Genomic DNA, 19,979 nt, shown 5'->3' with positions numbered 1-19,979 from the left:
GCACCAAAAATATTGCAGTTCCCCATGCGGGACTGCACATCCCGACCTGCATCACCGCATGCGGGAATGCACGTCAGGATGTGCAGTCCCGCATGCGGAAGTGCGTGACGGAAGGTGCAGTTCCGCATGCGGGACTGTGAGCGGAAGTGTGCAGTACCGCACGCGGTACTGCACAGATAGCAGTCGCTTTCAATACCTGGGCAGCCTGACAGGCAGGGACAGGGAAAGATAGATGAGGCCTGAGATGAAGAAAGACAAGACAGAGAAAGATAATAGAAAGGTCCTTTATTAAATGTAATCTTCATTCAGACCGACGGTAGACCGTAATATGAATATATATAATTATTCGACATGGATTCGTAGTATTCGTTCTTCAATCTATTTCAATTCATTTTTATCTTCCAGCGAATGTTTGTTCCTGGCACGTGAGTTGGTGTCCAATAGTCCTAGACCTACCCGGTGGTCCAAGTATAATTATCGATTTCAACAAACATTCGTTGGAAGTTTTAAAACACAACTGGAAATAGATTTGAAAACAAAAAAACCCAAAAAAACCCCGAATAAGGCCTACACTAGGCCTACTTGTTACAAACAGTAAACGTCGAATAAAAAGTAGGCCCTATACAGGGTCTTCTGGGGTTTAGGCTAGGTTTAGGCCCTACGGGTACGTTTGATGCGTTTGATCCTGAATATTCCTCGAAACCTTGTCTTAACTCTAGGTAGGCCTACACCGACTTGGCCTATGCAGGTAAAACCCGGGGTCACTTATTATACCATTATGTGTTGTCAACTTGTCATCCTCAAGCAGCCGCCCTCAATTCCCAACGCCGATTGAATGGAAAAAAATGAACCCTTCACTGACCTAAGAGTAGAATAGGCACCCCCCCCCCTTTTCACTGATACAAAAAAAGGACCCTTTTATCCAATTTCACATTAATAGCTATTTCTATGAAACTAAATGGAGTAGATATGCGGAACACATGACAAATTGATATTTAACGTAGGCCTATGAACAAAATCAGTTTTGGGTAAAATAACTTAACCGTTGCCATGGAAATGGAATAGAACTCGCGGGTTACAAATTTGCCAACATGGCAGAAAAGATTCTCTAGACTCTTCTGAACATTTTGATATGGTGCTGGCACCTAATACTATAGCCCTGTTATTTTGCATCTGTATGAATGAATAAATGAATAATATAGGCCAAGGGCGGATCCAGGACTGCTCCCCCCCCGGGGTGCTCTAAAAAATCTTAAATGTACATAATGTGCGCGAAGCGGGCATCGCGTCGCGCTTGCGCGACGCAGGGGGGGTGTCTGAGGGGGGATGTGCCCCCCTCAGAAGTAAGAAACTTTTGCAAAATGAAGACCTACTTGAAGCGATTTGGTGGACCATTTTGTCACTATTAGTGTGTAAAATTTTAGTTTGAAAACGCCGAAAATTTATGAAATGACGGGGCATGAAGCCTTTTTGTGGACAAGTTTTCCCTGTAATTGTTGTAGGCCTGAAAATTGTTTTAAACATAAATTGGCAAATGTTGAAAGCAGAAGCTATTATGGCTACTTTGTTTATGGACTACGCAGGGGGGTGTCTGAGGGGGGATGTGCCCCCCTCAGAAGTAAGAAACTTTTACAAAATTAAGAACTAATTGAAGCGATTTGGTGGACAACTTTGTCACTATTAGTGTGTAAAATTTTAGTTTGAAAAGAACAAAAATTTGTGAAATGACGGCCCGTCCATGAAGCCTTTCGTGGACAAGTTTTCCCTATTATTGTCGTCTAGTGACTTTGGTAACAAAATGTAATAGCCCCGGAATATCGGCGGGCCCGCAGTAATTTTCACAAGCTTTTGGTACGAGGACCCGCCTTCAAGCAATGCCTAAAATAATTGCAGGCCTATATTATAGGACCTACTTCCGATCGACCCGACTGTGCGGTCTTTAGGCATGGACCTATACTCAATAGGCCTACGTGCAATTATTTTAACTTTTTCTCTCCTCCTTTTCGCCCTTTTCTCTTCTCTTTTCTCCTTTTTTTTACCTCTTTTCCCCTTTCTCTTTTCTTCTCTCGTTTCCTCTTTTTGTGGGAGAAGGGCCCGCTCCCCCTAAACCGCGCCTGCTGTAAAGTTAGGGGTCTAGGATGTTGGAAGGGCAGCGTCCCTTGCCTAGGGAAATTTGGCATTTCTGAACTCAATTCGCGCGATTTGGTGCATACTTTTCCTTCCTTCCTTTCTTTCTTTCTTTCTTTCTTTCTTTCTTTCTTTCTTTCTTTCTTTCTTTTTTCTTTCTTTTTCTTTTTTTTTTTTTTTGCGATTCATACCCCGGGGTGCTGCAGCCACCAAAGCACCCCCCTGGATCCGCGCTTGATATAGGCCTACAAAGACAATCATCTAATAGGACATGGTCAGCATTGAATGAACAAACAAAACAAAAATATTGAAACTATCACACAAGAACATAAACAGGGCTCCAAGAACTAGTTATAAAACGATTTGTTGCTACTTTAAACATAGACCCTATAAAGAAGGTTATCATTAAGGGCGTTCCATAAAAGTGTGTGTGTGTGTGTGTGGGGGGGCACACCGACATCGCCTGGCTAATAATTATTTGGTGCAGCAGAGACATTAAAATGAATACACGGGATCGATACACGTGAATTGCTATGCACGATTTTGATATCAGACGAAAATCTTCGGATACTGGGTTAGAAAATGATGAATAGGCCCTATCTCCCGTAAATGAATTTTTCTCAAGAAACCAGATGTGGTCTCATACACTTGAAAATACGTGTTGAACAGATATGATAGTCGTTAGCGTGCGCTTTGAAAATTGGCCGTGCGCTTTGAACTCAAAATTTGACCAAAACTCTAATTTTATATTGCGTTGGTCCTGTATGGACTAGGCCTACTGTACAGCGCGCAGCAGGCTATAGCGGCACTCACTCAAGTGGAGACAGTATAGTAACCATTGACCACAATGTCGTATAGGGCCTACATGCTTACTCACACAGCGAGAAATCAATTACCCCGTCTATTGTCAGTAGCCTTAGTCAGGTCACTTCGCTAACTATGCATCTCATAAGGTCCGAATAAAATGGGCATGAGTGGCTGTGGATTCAACCTACCATGGCGATTTCTACTATGAAGATATCGGGGCGATGTCAATGTGGGGGGGGCTCAGTAGTCCAGATAACATGGCGATATACGGTCCGATGGTGGCCCGATGATATGTTCAATAATGGCCCAATATCATTTGCTCATGGGCCCAAGATTGGTCCAAGATTGGGCTTGATTTAGCTGCCACTGCATGCATGTGATGCCAATATGAAGATTACCGATGGTAAGCCAAGATTGGCCCAATATGGGCAGCAAAAAAATGCTGATGCCAAGATTGGCGTTCGAAAACCAACGTTGGGCCAATATATGCATGTTATCTGGGAGGGTACTTGGGCCCCATCCCGTTTCCGGAGCCACTGACTAGGCATAGGCCTATATGATATCGAATAGGCCTACCACCAACCCTAACCTAACCCTATCCTTATAACAGTAACCCTGGACCCCATTAATTTAAAGCCATTTCCTTAAAACGTGCTAAATAGCTATAGACGAGTGTGGGATGGCATCATGGCATAGACTAAACAAATAAATAAATAATAATACAAAAAAACTGCAGGGAATTTCTTAACTTTAATACACTGATCTTATCATAAGAGTCAAGGAAGCCAATAATTAATCTATATTTCCATGAGGTCTTGTGTTTTAAACTCTTGAGTTAAGGTCAATATAGCCTAAATAATTATAGGCCTATTAAAAAGGAACGTTTTGGCGTTTCCCCTTCCCGAGAAAAATCACGTAGGCCCTACCATATGAAAAGTAGGCCTATTAGCTACAAACGATTCTCAGTTGTAAATGCATCTACGCACGGTTTCCACCCTGATACACCCGAGTAGGACCTACACAGATTTTTCCAAGCACTGCACAGCGAGTTTAGCCTCTGCACAGTCTGTGTTTCTACTAATACTATACACGGTTGAGTGCATAGCATCATAAGAGCTGTGTGAGAGCTAGCTGGTGGGTGACTAGTGACAAAACCCCAAATGTTCCCTTCATCCAATCAGAAAAGTTTTTAAATCAGACGAAAGCTAACACTTCCCGCTATAAAAACAATTTTTTTTCATTCCGTCAACAGATGACACACAAATTTTTGCCCCCCAAAAAAAATCTCCCTCTACCCCCCCCAAAGAAAGTTTACAATAAAATTATTATTAAACTTTTCCCGGCATTTATTATTTATTTGCCGGGAAATGGTAGTATGCATATGAATGAGCGAACCGACCTGTTTGCCAGTCATCATTGGGTCCCTAGCTATGACGTCAATTTCAATAAGAAAGAACCACTTTCGTAACAGGGGAGATTATATGAAATGGTTAAAAAAATGTGTGTAATTATATCGATGAGCATGTTAAAAGGTGTGTATTATGGTTAAATATGACACAATCCTCTTAGGAATAATGTTTTGTGTAATTTTTACTCAATCAATTTTAAAATAAAAGTAGATATTACTTCAGTTAATAATCCAGTTCTTTAATAATTACCTACAAAATTCTATAGTAATCTAGTTAAAGTTCCCAATTAAGAAAGGACAAGGTAGCCCCTCAGTGATCGCAGTGGGTCCAGATATTTTGGTGCGATGTACAAGACGGAAAACTGTCAATAAAAGGCTAATTTTTTTAAGGTGGGTACAAAATTTAGGCATAATTTGCTAAAATAATGAGTAAATCGTAAAATGGATTTGCCGTGGGGAATCCTTTTCATGCAGATGATGTGTAATTGAGGGGAAACCCCGCCTCCGTTCACTCGAGAGCTGCTGGAGCAAATCCAATCTCGAACTCCACGTCTTTTCGTTCATTCCGATCAGCAGTGTTGTGCAGAGTTGGCTAGCAAAAAACGTTGTTGCTTAGCTCTGTGTTCGTAAGGATTTTGTGTTGGTTGTCGAGATTGGGAGGGCGAGTGCTCCAGATTATGTCATTATTTGGACCTTATTCTTTATGGTTTCTGTTATTTGGTAAGTTGACTGTATTGTGGGTGAAAATCATTGGAAAATACAAGTCGCAAATTGCTCAAAATCAGAAAAACAAAATGGACTGTGAAATGTTGTTGCCAGAGTGATCGGAAAACCACAATGTGCATGAACGTGTATCTGGCCATGGTCATGTCGTGCATGCATGCAACTCGGTTTATGATAGGTACATGTCAGTCTTCCAAATTTTGCAGTTTATTGTTATGTACATGCTCATATCTTAAATTGTGTAAAAGAAACATACCGAAATCAGAATATGACATTGCCTGGGAAGAAATCAAATCAAGCAGTGAAGCTGACTGGAACTCGGAACTTGGTGGAAATTCATGAATCATGGAATTCTGTCACTCGAGTCTCTTTATTTTGAATGACCTATAATTTTGTTCTAATTATATTTTGCTCATTCAAAAAATGTATTAAAAATAACTTTTTTTGTTAGTGTATGCCTGAACCGTCTGTACGGTCATAATGGTATGTCATGTCATATAGCCTATATAAAGTTCAATTAACACATTTCATCAACAGCTGTATGCGATCCAACCGCGAAACGCGAAAGCATGACCTAGGATACAAATAAATTAAAATACTAACCAATCACAAATGAGTTGACATGGTTGGATTCATATACTTCTGCGTTATAATGCCATTTAATGGTTAAGTTCTGATACGGGACAACCGGCCAAAATGGTCAAAAATTGATCATTTTGCGAAAGTTGAGAGGACACATTCCCCTGGCCCCTGCAGCCTGCACCCCGGATTTACGCCCATGTGTGCAGTGTACGCACAAAATTGTCATGCTACATGTACATGTATGTCTAAAATATTGTCAGGCTGTGTTCATTCAATTGAAATTTCTAGTAAATTCCTAGTTAAATATTATATGAGCAGATAAGAATTTTGTGATTTATTCTATCAAAATTTGTGTCCATATTAATTACTTTAAAAAATATTAAGTATGAACAACATTGCAACAAGGCCAACACAGATTTTGGCCCAAGACAATAAGTTATAAACCTCGTCTTTAGCATCATTCAGGGATGCGCTGAGCGGGCCAGCCTAGCGGGCATGAGCTCTGTTTATTTAGGTGTAGAACTAAACAAGGGAAAAAATAGTAGAGTTTGAACCCCCGATCATATTATGCAAGAGAGGCTATAAACTGGGAGCTATTTCATGGTAACCGGTGGGTATTTATCTCATGATCTAGAGCAGCTTAAATTTTTCCCATAGTGCAGAACCCTAATCAGCTTAACCACCACAGCCAGGATCAACAGACTCACCAAGTTTCAAACAGGTAGGCTGGTACAATTGGGCTTGGCACTACAGTAACTTAAGGTCTTCTTTCTCCAGGGGAATTTCAAGCTAGCTCAATTTTTTTCACAAGAACAGAATTTTCACACTCACACATCATCTTGAGTCTAATTGACCTACATGTAACTGGAGTGTTGAGAAATCAGAGAGTGTTGTACATTATTTAAAATAGGTGTAGCACGTGTGTAGGTCATCAAAAACTGTATGCTGGATAGCAGTTTGGAAAGTCATTACGGGAGTCGGACTACAAAAGTCGACCTAGGCAAGCAAGTCGAATTTGAAATGTTCAATTTAAATAACAAAAGTCGCACAAAAATTAAGTAGATCACCTGGGATCATAAAAGCGTTCATATTCATTGGTCTACTCTTCCAGAATATGGTTTGGCTGAGAAGCAAACTGGAAAATAGCTGATATGAACCCTATTAACTGCCCTTGACTTGATTTTTGCTATCAGTAGAAACAAAAAAAAAGGAGAAAAGATGAACAAAGAAGTCACTTGGTGCCTCCGGAGTTCGAACCTTCCCCTTGCGTTGCAAGCACACAATCACCGACCGGAAACAAGGGGGGGTTAGCTTGCCCGGGCAGCAATTCCATGCGTATAGGACTTGGGGAGATTGCATCATTCTTTAACCCTGCGCATGCATGCATAGGGTTTAAGTGTTTTATTTTAAATTACCGTATTAATACTGCCCCAAGTATGACATGAATACAAATTATCACTTTTCATATTAAAAACACAAACAATCATGCAATTTTTTTTAGGTCAACCATGAATGATCCTAGCATTTAGGTCTAGGTCCTGGGACACTACAAAACCGAAAAAAAAAAACATTTACAAAAAAAACCCTTTTTTTTTTTTTTTGTTGAATTTCGGGCACCGGGCAGGGTATTTCCTTCCTGGGTAATGTAATCTTGGGCGGGTACCCGCGAGCCCGCCTGAAAATCCCTGGCTTAGTCAGCATATCAGCATTTTTACTACAACGAAATGCCTCATTGATAAAGGCAAGTTTCTACATCCGGGGTCTACATCAGGAATGAAGTGTAAGAAAAAACTAAAACCAACAAGAACAAAAGGAAGTCATGAAAATGTACACAAAAACACACGAAGAACACAGGACAAAGTGAATTACATTGGACACGACTGCAGCCTCGATATGATTTCTTAAAAATACACATGGATTGAGACGACCTTTTGGTTGGACATGGGCAACAAGTTCCACACCCGAGGAACATCATTAAAAATGTGCGATTAGAGAAATATACACCAGCAGTTGGTTCAATTAGGTGAGCCATATCTGAGGCTGAGCAAAGGCCCATCATAATTTGCCGCAGGGAGATGGGCATGATGACAACTTGACAAGCAGCTAGACATGAGACCATTGAGCACATTTAATATAAACCACAATTTTTGAACCAATCTGCCTGCTAACCGGCAGCCAGTGTTAGTAGAGTCAGCTGAGACAAGGTACAGCACGGTCCCTCCAACACCCTACCCACAAACCCTGCCGCCCAGTTTTGCATGTTGAAGAGCCACATGATAGAGTGCCACTGCAAACCAACAGGTAAACTAAGTGTCGGAAACATCAGTACAAACTACAACTCTCCCCCATGAAAAATGTGCTGAATTCATGACATTAAAGTTTGCCAAACCCTGCCCTGTTGTTTGATTGTTGCCTAAAGTTTGGCATCTACCCATGCAAACGAGTCCAACAAGTTAATTATGGCATGGCTGTTCCTTGCCTGGGTGGGTACTATTAAAAACAATAGTCAAATGCCACTCTGTCATGAATGTAAAACTTGACTAATCATGAATGTAAAATAATTTTAGCAAAAAAAATATTATGACTTCCTGGCAAGGCAAGTGAATTGATGGCAGCCAAGGATAGTGTACCCCTCTCGTCAGCTCCAAATAACCCCGAATAATGTGAGGCCGCCTTGATCAAATCAATTGACCAATACTATACCCTTGTGCCTAGCCCCTGTGAGATGTGGTGCATCAAAGCCAGGTAATTGGACCAAGTAATGCACATGTACATGTATGATCATAGTGATCAATGTGTGTGCATATTGATGGCAGTTACATAATTTACATTAATAAATTCAATACTAGAGTAAATTCATTGCACATTTGATTTTGATCTGTATAATTTCAATTTAATGCCAATTATACATGTAGAGCCCAGCTCACCAAATATATACTATTAATATAGCAACTTTGCACACGTATACCAATTTGGACTGGAACTATTTGTTAATTTAAATACATGCAGTGTGTTTGTTTGTTTTGAATGATATGATCATATTCATATGCGCCGATAGTATATTGTATTCAACCTGAGCAATCAATATTTAGTATACAATATATTTTTAGCCCTATATTCTTATTGTATTCTCTCAGTATGGCTGACAGATAGATTTTCAAAAGGTAAACACGGATCAAATTAGAAACAATAATTTAAATGCACCGAGGATCTTCCTCTCTATTTAAAAAAAATGGCTGAAAGAAAAGTACATGCACAGTGGATCAATTTTGTGCATGCACATCAAGAAAATGTTACATGCATCGGTGCATGTAAACACATGCTAAATTCGACCCCTGAATGTAAAACACTGGAGAATGTTGCAAATTAGAACTCATTTCCTTTAAAAGTCAAGTGATACATTTATCTCATGTTGGGCATCTCTCTTGACATTGCAATGCTATACATAAGGAGTAGACGGCATGACTGCCAGGTTTCCATGTCGTGTCTTGTGATTCCATTGATATTATAGCTCTGGGAATGATGTGACCTATAAATATGTCTGACCTTTGTCAATTACATCACTATGGACCGCAATGGCCTCATCCCAATGGCATAGTTCAATAACCTCAATTAAGCAATCACAGTGCAAAATTTGATGTCAAGTTTCAGAGTATGAGTTTTTGTACCCAAATTTTCAAAGGTCATTCATTGAATGTGCAAACGTATGGGGGTTAAAGAACTGTGCCTTGATAGATGAGCATGTTGTGGATAATATACATGTAATCATACACCTGGTTACCATATTTTGACAGATCTCTTTTATTCATTTTTGAATGAATGAAATTAATAATGAAAAGGAAAATACCCAAAGATACCAAGTTGACTTCAGCAGGTCATATCTTTAGGATTATTTGACTGAATGATATCAGTCATATCTGCTGTTGTTGTGCTGGCTATCATGAATAACACCTTGAATGTTACTCACTACACTGCTCGTCTGCACAAAAATGGTACGTCACTGCCTTGAAACGCACACACCATTTTCAGAATCGCAGCAAATACCCTTGTCTTCGGAGGTACAATCAAATCCACGCTCTCTTGCATACAGAGACGCAATTTTACATCACTACCGACCTCGAGTTCACAAGCAGTAGGCCTACATACACATTTGGCAATGGTATAGACATGATGGAGCTGTCTGTGATTTTCATACATTATGTAATTTCATAGTTTTCCCAAGTTTGATAATTAGGCCTAAAAAAGAAAATTGTTTGATTGGCGTAACCCGATCAACCCTAAAAGTAGGCCTGACCCTGACTTTTCTTCTTCTTTTTTGCAAAAAAAAAAAAAAAAAAAAGTAAAAAAAATTACAAATTAAAAAAAAAAAAAAATAAAAAAAAAAAAGTTTAAATTTAGAAAAGTAAAAAAAAAAAAAAAAATTTTAAAAAAAATCCCGACCGACCTACCCTAATTTGTTTTTTTATGTTACGCCAATCAAACAATTTTCTTTTTAGGCCTTAATTAGAGGATAGGGTTGAAAATATTTGAAATGTTGACACCTCATCAAGTAGACCAAGTAAGTTACCTGGTACCCGTACCGGTACCAGGAGTCCAAAAGTCACAATCTTCTGGTTTAAGTAACTTTTACACTTGTACAAAAAAGAGGGCAGACATGAGAAAAAGGTGATTATTTGTTTTTCCAATCAATGGCAATGTACATTTAAGACTCCGAAATAAAATGCAACAAGAAAGAAGACCTTTTTTACTACCGGTAGTCAATTTCAAAATATTATATTAGACGATCCCGGCAAGAGAGATAAATTTCCCTCCAACTTAGCAGGATTTTCCACAATTTCTTATGTATTTCTTTATCCAGAAAATTTTTGAGAAAAGCAAAATATTCCCTCAAATTACCAACTTTTCCAGCAAAAATTGCCAAATTACCAATTTTTTCCAGGCCTGAACATCCCAGGTTATTAAAATCATTTCATTTTCAGTCTGGTAAAAATAATAAAGGTATATTGATTCGGTAAATTCAAAGTTACAATATCCATGTAGCAGTAAACTGAATTAGGTAGATGATGGAGAAATTGAGAAAGCACATTTTAATTTCTAGTCTGCATCTTAATCACTCCCTATTTAAATGGATAATACACTGGTTACCATGGCGTTGACTACCTGGGCCATATTAATGCATCATCTGGGGGCCCATTATTGATAGTAATAATGTTTTCCAATAGTGACCCTCATTTTAAATTTTAGTAACAAAAATCCATAGCAAATAACAGAGGAATAGCATGCTATGACTGCATGCATGGTAGCAATTGATCCGAAACTCTGTCTAATCAATAGAACTAGCAACCGATGCTGAAACCATTTTTGGCAAGTATATTGTGCCAAGTGAACCTATAGCATTTAGTTTAGCTTTTGAAAATTTGGGAAATTTAACACCGTAGTGCATTGGGCCATTTTCCGTTTAGTTGACAAATAATTTAACAATGGAAATTTTTTTTTTTTTTTTTTTGGGGTGGGGGGTGAAGAAATAGGAATTTGAAATAATCCAAGGCACCTTACGGTAGTTACCATTACTAATTAGTACCTTGGTCACTAAGATGAGTAAGATCCACAACTTGCTCATCTATTGGGGGTACAGTTCTTTAACCCCAATACAATTTGCACATTCATTGAATGACCTTTGAAAATTTGGGTACAAAAACTCATACTCTTCAACTTCAAGTCAAATTTTGCACTATGATTGTTTAATTGAAGTTATTGGACTATGCTATAGGGATGAGGCCATAGTGGTCCATAGTGGGTGCCCCTTCAAGTTGGTATTGAATAACTTTGAGAATTGGGATTTGTTACCTTGATTTAGTTAAATTGCATTGAACATGGGTGCTGTCACAAAATGAACTTTGGACCCTGAATTAGTTGGTTAGAATTACTAAATGTATGAATGCACACACATCAGTTATACCATGCTGAACATGTTGAATGAGTTTGGGAAGGGAACCGTGCTGTGAACTGTGTTTGTGCTAAACATATCCTGCAAGAAATTCCTGTCATACATAATTTAGTTACAAGAACCTCTGACCCAAGTTTGATTTGGGGTGCAAGTGATCTGGGGTCAAAGTTATGTAGGGTCATTAGAGGTCATTTTGTCAGTCTTTTTCCAATGTCTGATTGTCTGGTATTGTGTATGTCAAGCATTAAAACATTACTTTGTGCATGCATTTCTGTATAAATTAGCATGATAAATTAGACTGTAGTATAAAATGATTGCTTTCAAAAATTCAGTGAAGAGCGGAAAATAGTGCGTGACATGACTGCAGAAGTTCTGATATTAACTTTGATTTGATAGTAATGAAAGCTTGCCAATTGTGATTATGTATTCAATAAGCATAGACCATTATTTGATGAATATTTTGTTTTGTTTTTCTTTGATTGCAGGGCATTAAGCTCTTACCCAATCCATTCAGCGGTGCTCATGCTTGCGGACTGTCAATCCAAGTCATCATCATTCGGAGCATTGTGAGCTACCACACGTAACACTAACGTAAACATCCTGGCTGTTACAACCACCACACACAGACTTGTTTTTCTCTGCATTCGTCCTTAGCAAGAGAAGAAGAGCTCGGATACTTTGCGCACATAGAAAAGCGTGATGGGCCTTTAGCAGTTTCGTTTTTTGGTATCAAAGCTGACTTTCCTGTCTACCTCGTACCTTTTACTGTGTAATATGGTCACATTGATAACAGATAAACTACGGAACTCCTCCTTGGAAGATGTTACTTTTTCGGAATTTGTGAGTATTTTAAATTTCACTTTTTAAATTGAAAACTTGACAGTGTGTGTATCTGTTTGTTTGATTTAATGCGGGGATCCATGCCTTTGATCCGTATTCCACAGAGTCTGAAGAAGCCATGGAATTTTTGTCTATCAGGGCAGCAGCAAAATCATAATCCACTCTTTAGCTGAACTTGGTAGTGTGATAGTAGGTTATATATTTTGCCTGAAATTCCATGAAACTACTCTACAGCTTACATGCAATAGCAGATTAACTTTAAACTTGGCAGTGTGATAGAGTATGGTGACCTCTTGTGCTGTATAGTTTTGTGTCATGTTGTCTGCATACATGTATTTATGAATAGCTGATTTGCATATTTTGCCTTGAATTCCAAAAGGTAAGCTTAAAATTGGCTGGGAATGAACAAAATATGTCTCACTTTTGGGTTCAAATTCAATATGAAAGCTTATTGCATTTTTTTATAGTTTTTTTAGAACATTTTTTGCCTTCATAACTGATGCAAAAGTTTGAACCTTAATACACTGTACATAGCCACTTGGATCAGTGAAACAGTTCATGTTAATTGTGATGATGCGTGAGCATACTGCCAGGCAACGACGTCACAAGTTGGCTCATTTATAGTAAATGAAAAAAAATGCAGTAATTCTATCTACAATAATAATAATAATAATAAATTAATAATAATATCATACTAATAAAACTAATAAATTGATAATAATAATAAATACCATAAAATAATAATAATAATAATAATTATTCATGTCAGACATTGTATAAGCTTATGCCTATATTAAGATTTGATATTGATGCATTGTACAGCAGGTTTTGTTTTGTTGCTATATTTCGTTGCTTAGAGGAGTTTTCAAGCTGCACCCCAGAGCTTACCCATCAGGGCAATATGGGGGGCTCCTAGTTTTTTCCAATTTCAGTTTATTCGCTCTTACTTCAAGAGGTTTTTGACCTTTGCACCGATTGGTGTGAAATGACTGTCCCCAGGCCTTGCTTCTCATTAAAATAAATATGTAAAGTAAAATTGTGGTTACTTTGTATTTTTACATGTAGGCCTATCTATTATGTATTTGATATAATTTATGAAAATTTTATACTTTCTTTGATGATGATGATGTCCTATTTTTTTTTAGAGGTCATATTTGAAAAGCAAACCTCCATTAATACAGATTACTTGTAAACTGAGCGAGCTGCTTGCTGTGCCAGCATGTGTGTAAGGTGTACATGCGAAAGATCTGTTTACCTACATGTATCCATCTGGTATTACAGAATGGCTAGGCCATGATGGTGAATACCAAATTGTACTGCAGTAGAATTTATATTTTATAGGAGCCATTTTATCAAATCTCTTCAGAAAAATTGCCCCTGTCCATTGAGTGTTGCTTATTTTACAGCCTGTGCTATTTTAGAAAAAATGAGGGTGAATTGTCCATATACGAAGGTCATTCAAAAAGTTCTACCTCCATCGTCTCATCTCTGTTATCTTACGTACCGGTACTAGGAAATTGAAATTAGCCATACTCTTAAATCTTGGCTACAAAATAAAAGTTAAAATGTGATTTTGGGTTCTTATATTAAGATGTGTTCTGTTGGTTTTAAAGTGAATACAGATATCCTGGCACGTAAGATAGCAGAGATGTGGTGGTGGAGGTAGAACTTTTTGAATGACCCTCGTATATTCATCAGGTATGCAAGTTTTCTTGCTTTTGCAGGAATTCATGCTTTCATGAAGTCCAAATTCCGGCACTTTTCTTGATTTTTAGCCCATTTTGGAGGTTTTGGGCCTAGATTCACACACTTTTCAGGCTTTTTCCTTCAAGTCAGCTTGCATCCCTGATTCATTGAGCCAGCGCTAATGTACAATTGCCATACATTTACAAATTATAGGTCTACTTGGGACACTCCTTTTGCAGGATTTGTCAGAGACACTCCTCATTGCAGGATTTTTGAACTACATTTTTGAAAGATTTCATGACGAAGGCACATAAATGCATTGTGCACACCCTGGGCGCACTGTACTCTTTAAAGACTTTGTGCTACATGTATGGCATTGGGTATATTTATGAAGTTAGGGAGTGAACCACTAAGCAGCTTATGATTTCATGCAGCAGGAGATTATTTCTAGTTGCATTGTATTTTTGGCTGTAAGCTTATCTTGCGAAGTTCTAGGAATATAAAATGTGGCCAATGTTTCACTTTAGCAGGACAAAAGGCAATGTTAGTGAAACACAAAATTATGTTGGCCTTGTACTTACAATAAAAATAAATATCAGTTGCCTTTGACATCTCCCCTTGGTCTCATAGTTTGGTTGCCCACTCTACCCTGGGTAAGATGTTAGGTCATTTGCTAGATAATGCGCTCACGGGATGTCCCAAGATTAGTCATTGTGGCTGATCTGAGTGTACTGGTTCAACCCCCACTGGATCTGGTTATTAAACTTAGCACTAACTCGGTTCCTCTGATACCCTATGATATAGGCCTACTCAGAACTAGCTCAGTCATACGCACACTCGAGTGGCTGCTTGAAGCATTCAATTGAGAGCATCTCAATCAGCGTATCTGAGCTTCCCGTTCCAAATTTTTTAGAGAGATAATTTTTCTGAGTTTTTTCTGACAGTATAAAAACATATCCTAATCTAGTCTTACATAAAATTGAGGCTGACCTGCAAATAGATCTATATTGTGCATACATGCAAATCATCAAATGCGATAAAAGATTGACCTTGTTCGAATCAAGCTATCTTTCCAAGGGTACAAAATAGATGCATTGCAAAAGCAGCAAATTGAGCTGTCTTCATACTTTTGTTTGAATCGCTTTGCCAAAGCAGCGGTATATACCATAAAAATGTGAGGAAATGGAATGAAACAAATTACGGTACATATCTGAAGAGAGTACGAAAATAGATGGAAGGATCATGTGGCCAGTGTATTAAATCTGTAGCATCAAATGGTGGACTGCAGCCTGTTTGTTTCATATCCTTCCATAACATTTTCCCAATTTCATCGTTAGAGAAATTTGACACAATTTTTTTCCTTTAGTTTCATCCATCGATACTATTCACTCTCAGTCACCTCACCTTTAATATTTTCAGTTAACTCCCAAGTTCTTTAAAGACTGGATTAATTTCATTGTTCAAGTAATTACCCCATCAACTATGATTCATGAAAGAACTTGAACAAATTTAATAAAAAATGCTAATATTTAATTAATTTTGTAATTACTGAATGTGGTATTTAGAATGCAACTGAATAAGTGCATTCTAAAACATACATGTAACAAGATAGTACACCAAGGTGTCAATTTTCTCACTTTCCTTGAGCGGAAACATAATTTAAGTTACCAAGTGACAAAAATAGTACCTGACTCTAGTTGGTATGCTTCTTGCAGTTCAACCAGAATGATCACAAAATTACGGAATGAGGTGCAAATTATTGTAAGCTTTTATTGAAAATATGGGATAAAGATGCTTTACACATGATATAGATGGCTATGCATTATGAATAGATTCGGTTTGGAACAGAATGTCAAATGAGTTAATGGATGCAGTTAAGTTGAACCTGTCGACGTTTGCATACTTACATGTACCAGATATGATCTAGATAATATAGAAAAGAGGTGACTGCATTGAAAGTTTGAGCACATTTTGCATTTCATTAATCAGTGTCTATATTATAAGGGAATAAGGGAAAATACATGTTATAAACCCTAACTCTTGAAGTGCTTTTTGGCAAATGAAAGGGAAAGAAGGAAGGAATAAAGAAAGAAAATGAACAAAGAAGTTGTTTGTTTGGGTTGCGATTCGAACCCGAGACCCCTTGCATGGCAAGCATTGGGTCTCCCACCAGTAGCTATTGGTGTTTCGCTGGCCCAGCCAATGAATCTGTGCGTACTGTATACTTAGTTAGGGTGATTGCATCATGTAGCACATATAGTAAAGGGTTTTATGAACTGAGGTGTATCATCTTTAAAATTGCTCTTTTATGTGTCTATTTTACTTCAATTATTTCCAACAAAAAGTATTTTAAATCTCAATTTGTGACCCTAGATGTATCTATACACAAGTTTGTTTGAATATCCTTAAATTCACATTCATACCTGCCGATGGTCTCAATTTAATCGGTTTTGTCCCAACTTTTAAGTTTCAAGTCCACAGAAATTCAGAACATTCCAATATAATTTATTCCGATGATAAACACACATACTGTACACTAAAACAATTATTAGGGCTCATATTGAAATACCCTACCACGTTTTCACACAGAAAGAAGGCAGGATTCCCCTCGCTAAGCGCGCGCCTCAGGAAAGCGGTCATAAAAATGGATTATATGCATCAGTGATACACCCTGCCCAGGATTTTAACAAAAGAAGGCTAGCACAGGAAAGCTGCAGGATGGCGCACACCTGTGTAAGGGAATTTCAATATGAGCCCTAAAGTAATTGAACTTCACAATAATCAAACAAATTCCATTGGAATGAAATAATGACAAGAACTGCTGAATCTCAAGGTGAGATAAGACTTACATCACATATGTCCCTTTTAAGTTGACATCCAATCAAGCAATTTCAAGCGATGTAAGATGATAAGTAAAGTATAAAGAGAAAAATAATGAGACAGCAGGTGGACCGGCTTCTGTGGCATTCAAACTTCCAATTAAAAGCTATTCCTGAGCTCGTGCAACAAGCTTTTCATGATTTATGAATAATGATTGCTTGTCACATGCAGACCCTTTTGACACGGACCTTTAAAATAAATTGCCATGAATAGACTTTCGTTTAAACAGTATAAAATAAAAATGCCTGAATATACATGTAGAGCCTACTTTACTATAAAATGCAACTGCAGTTATAAGTAGCAAAGGTTGCATAGTCGACTATTCGTAGCTCAATATTATTCCCATGGAGGCATGCATTGATCAATTTGGTAATGGCTACCCCAGCTTAATTACCACCAAGACTGCTTGATGGACTATCAGGTTTAATACAATAGGGGCCAGGCAGGAAATGCACTCTTATTATTACCATCAGTACCTGTATTTGACCTAATTAGCACCCTGGGGCATTTAAGTCGGCATTTTCAGCAGGCGCTTATTAAAATTATGAATTGAAAGTTGCAAAAGGGGAATTTATAAGCATTTACATTCAAAATACTACAAGAGTCGACATAAGTAAGTCAACATTCAAAATACACTATCTGAAGTCAAAATCAACCTTACCCCCAACCTGGAAGTTGTAGAAGGTTATCTTAAATAGACATTTGATGGCATTTAGTTGTATGTAAAGGTGCATTGAAAAGGGGGCGCTTAGTCTGTTGCTACTGAAGAGATTCAGTGGGGGCAGTGTTTATTAGTGGAGCTGGCCAGCTGGGCACTAATTTATAGGTAGAATACGGTGGGTATGGAGGGGTGTAACAAGGTGAAAAAATTGTGGAAGGCCAGTAAAATGTGGGGACAATGGTGGGCTACCAAAATAATAGTCCAGGTGGGGGGTAGAGGGAAAAAAGGAAAGAGAAAGAAAGCAAGAAGAAATCACTCATGGGAGTATGTTTAGCCACGGCAGCCATTGTTGCTTCACTTGTCTGTCACACCCATTTGTGTATGTGATGTGATATTGACCCGGGGATATTGAGTACGATATATTTTGATTCTGTAAAACTGATAGTGTTAATTGGATTCAGAAAGAAGAGATACTTGGCATCCATACTAATAATGATTCAATTGTTTTTATCGTTACAGATTCCCTATCAGACGAGGAGTAAGACAAAAGCCTTTCAACATAGCCTACAGGTGCATCCTCACCATGCAGTTTTCTCAGGTAAGATCCAGGTTAAATAGCAAAATATATGTCAGGTAAGACCCTCAGGATTAGAGCCTGAGTGTATAAGGTGTGGGTGTATCATGAGCAGGGACAGGCGATTTGCGCGGAAAAAAATAGCAAATTGCGCGGAACTTCAAATCATGTATCCCTGCCCATAGGAAAAAATAGCCAATTGCGCGGAGATTGCGCGGAAAAAAAGTTCCGCGCAAATCGCCTGTCCCTGATCATGAGTAAGATCCAAAGATAGCTAGGATATGCAGGTAAGAACCAACATGAATGACTAAACACACAGCAGGAATTAGCATTAAATTGGCATGGTCTGATTTTTTCATAAACTTTTCTTTCATACATTGAAGCCTACCTAACAGTATGTTTCCCAATTTTGAGTTGTATTGCTCCAGTGGTTTTGATATGAGAAGCAAAAACATACTATAACAATGGCCCATAGAATTCTGGTAGTTGTTACTACAATTTGCTACATTTTTGTTCACACCATCCAAACGAAAATCATCAGGTATTAAATTTCACTGGGAGTAATTAGTAAAATATGTGCTTTCTTCCATACCTAAGAAAATGAAGAAAAATTGGGGATGAGGCTGTCGATTGGGTCACACCTCTTCAAGACAGGAAGCCTGCACAGAATTGTAAGATTTAAACGTACATTCACATATATAGGCTCGGTATTAGACTTTCATCTGAACTGGGTGTTACAATGATATCAGCTAGTTTTCAGTAGGATTGTCAGTGAAGTTGTGTATCCTTTATCCATAGTGATGACACACAAATAAGGTAGTATTAACCTTTAACTAGATTTATTTGTGTAACTCGGACTAATACTAAGACTTCTTTCTTAGAAAGTAAATGAAAGTTTTTATTTATTTCTTAACTTGAGTGTATATAAAAAAGTTGCATCTACTCTGACATCATCCAAGTTACATAGACCCGTAGAGGGACACGAAGTTGCTAATATTTGGAGCAGCGTAGACCTTAGAATGATTCGAACGTGGCTCTGGCACTAAAAGTAATGTAATTAAACCACTAGTGGTCTAAATATCTTGGCACTACATCCTTTTTAAATGTACTGAGGTGAGTATTGATTCAGCGGAGAGTCAGCTGCTGAGCAGAAGTGTTGTGCTATTGATTCCGTGGCAAGAGTAAACACTACTCCCCAATGCTGCTACCATCAACATGAATGGAGGAGGTGGCAAGAGGGTGTTTTGGATGCCTTTTCATTTAAATTGAATATTGAGAATTTTGGGGGAATGTTTTTAAAAGATGAGGTTATTTAATGACTTCATTGTTTACAATGCCGGGGAATAGTAGGCCTATATTTTGGTGTTAAACAAGATTAAATTAATGAGTTTTATATTCAGAAAATGGGGCTAGAGTTTGTGCAAAGAAGCAGAGGTTACTGACCATAAGAATTATCAGACTTGCTTGGCGATGTTACCTGGAAGGATCCTCTGCCCTGGGACAGCTATATCTAGGAGTCTCAAAGGTGAAAAGTGGTACCATTCTTTATTTTGGATTGATCAGTGCTTTATAGGGATGGGGCACCCAAGGGTAGTAAAGGGACCGAGATATTTTTTTGATTTTGTTACATAAATCCTAATAATATGATAGGATCAATTCTTGAGTGTTGGGAGTAGCATCAGATTGATCTTAAATGTGTAAATGTGGCCCACTTTTAAATCCATGGATACATTTAGTTTTTTTC

The 19,979-nt window shown here is 38.1% G+C and overlaps 1 protein-coding gene across 1 annotated transcript in view; it reads left to right on the top strand.

Annotated features, from left to right (window-relative positions):
• The first annotated feature begins 4,892 nt into the window (after positions 1-4,892).
• The window catches only part of LOC140148765 (protein FAM53A-like), a 181,785-nt gene continuing 166,698 nt past the window's right edge, over positions 4,893-19,979 (top strand). The window contains 3 exon segments of the mRNA XM_072170820.1: positions 4,893-5,062; positions 12,080-12,434; positions 18,181-18,259. Coding sequence (XP_072026921.1) covers positions 12,369-12,434; positions 18,181-18,259 — 145 coding nt within the window. The 5' untranslated portion in view covers positions 4,893-5,062; positions 12,080-12,368.

This window comes from Amphiura filiformis, chromosome 3 (genome assembly GCF_039555335.1).
Source record: "Amphiura filiformis chromosome 3, Afil_fr2py, whole genome shotgun sequence".
Taxonomy (NCBI): Eukaryota; Metazoa; Echinodermata; class Ophiuroidea; order Amphilepidida; family Amphiuridae; genus Amphiura; species Amphiura filiformis.
This window is presented reverse-complemented; position numbering and strand designations above follow the sequence as displayed.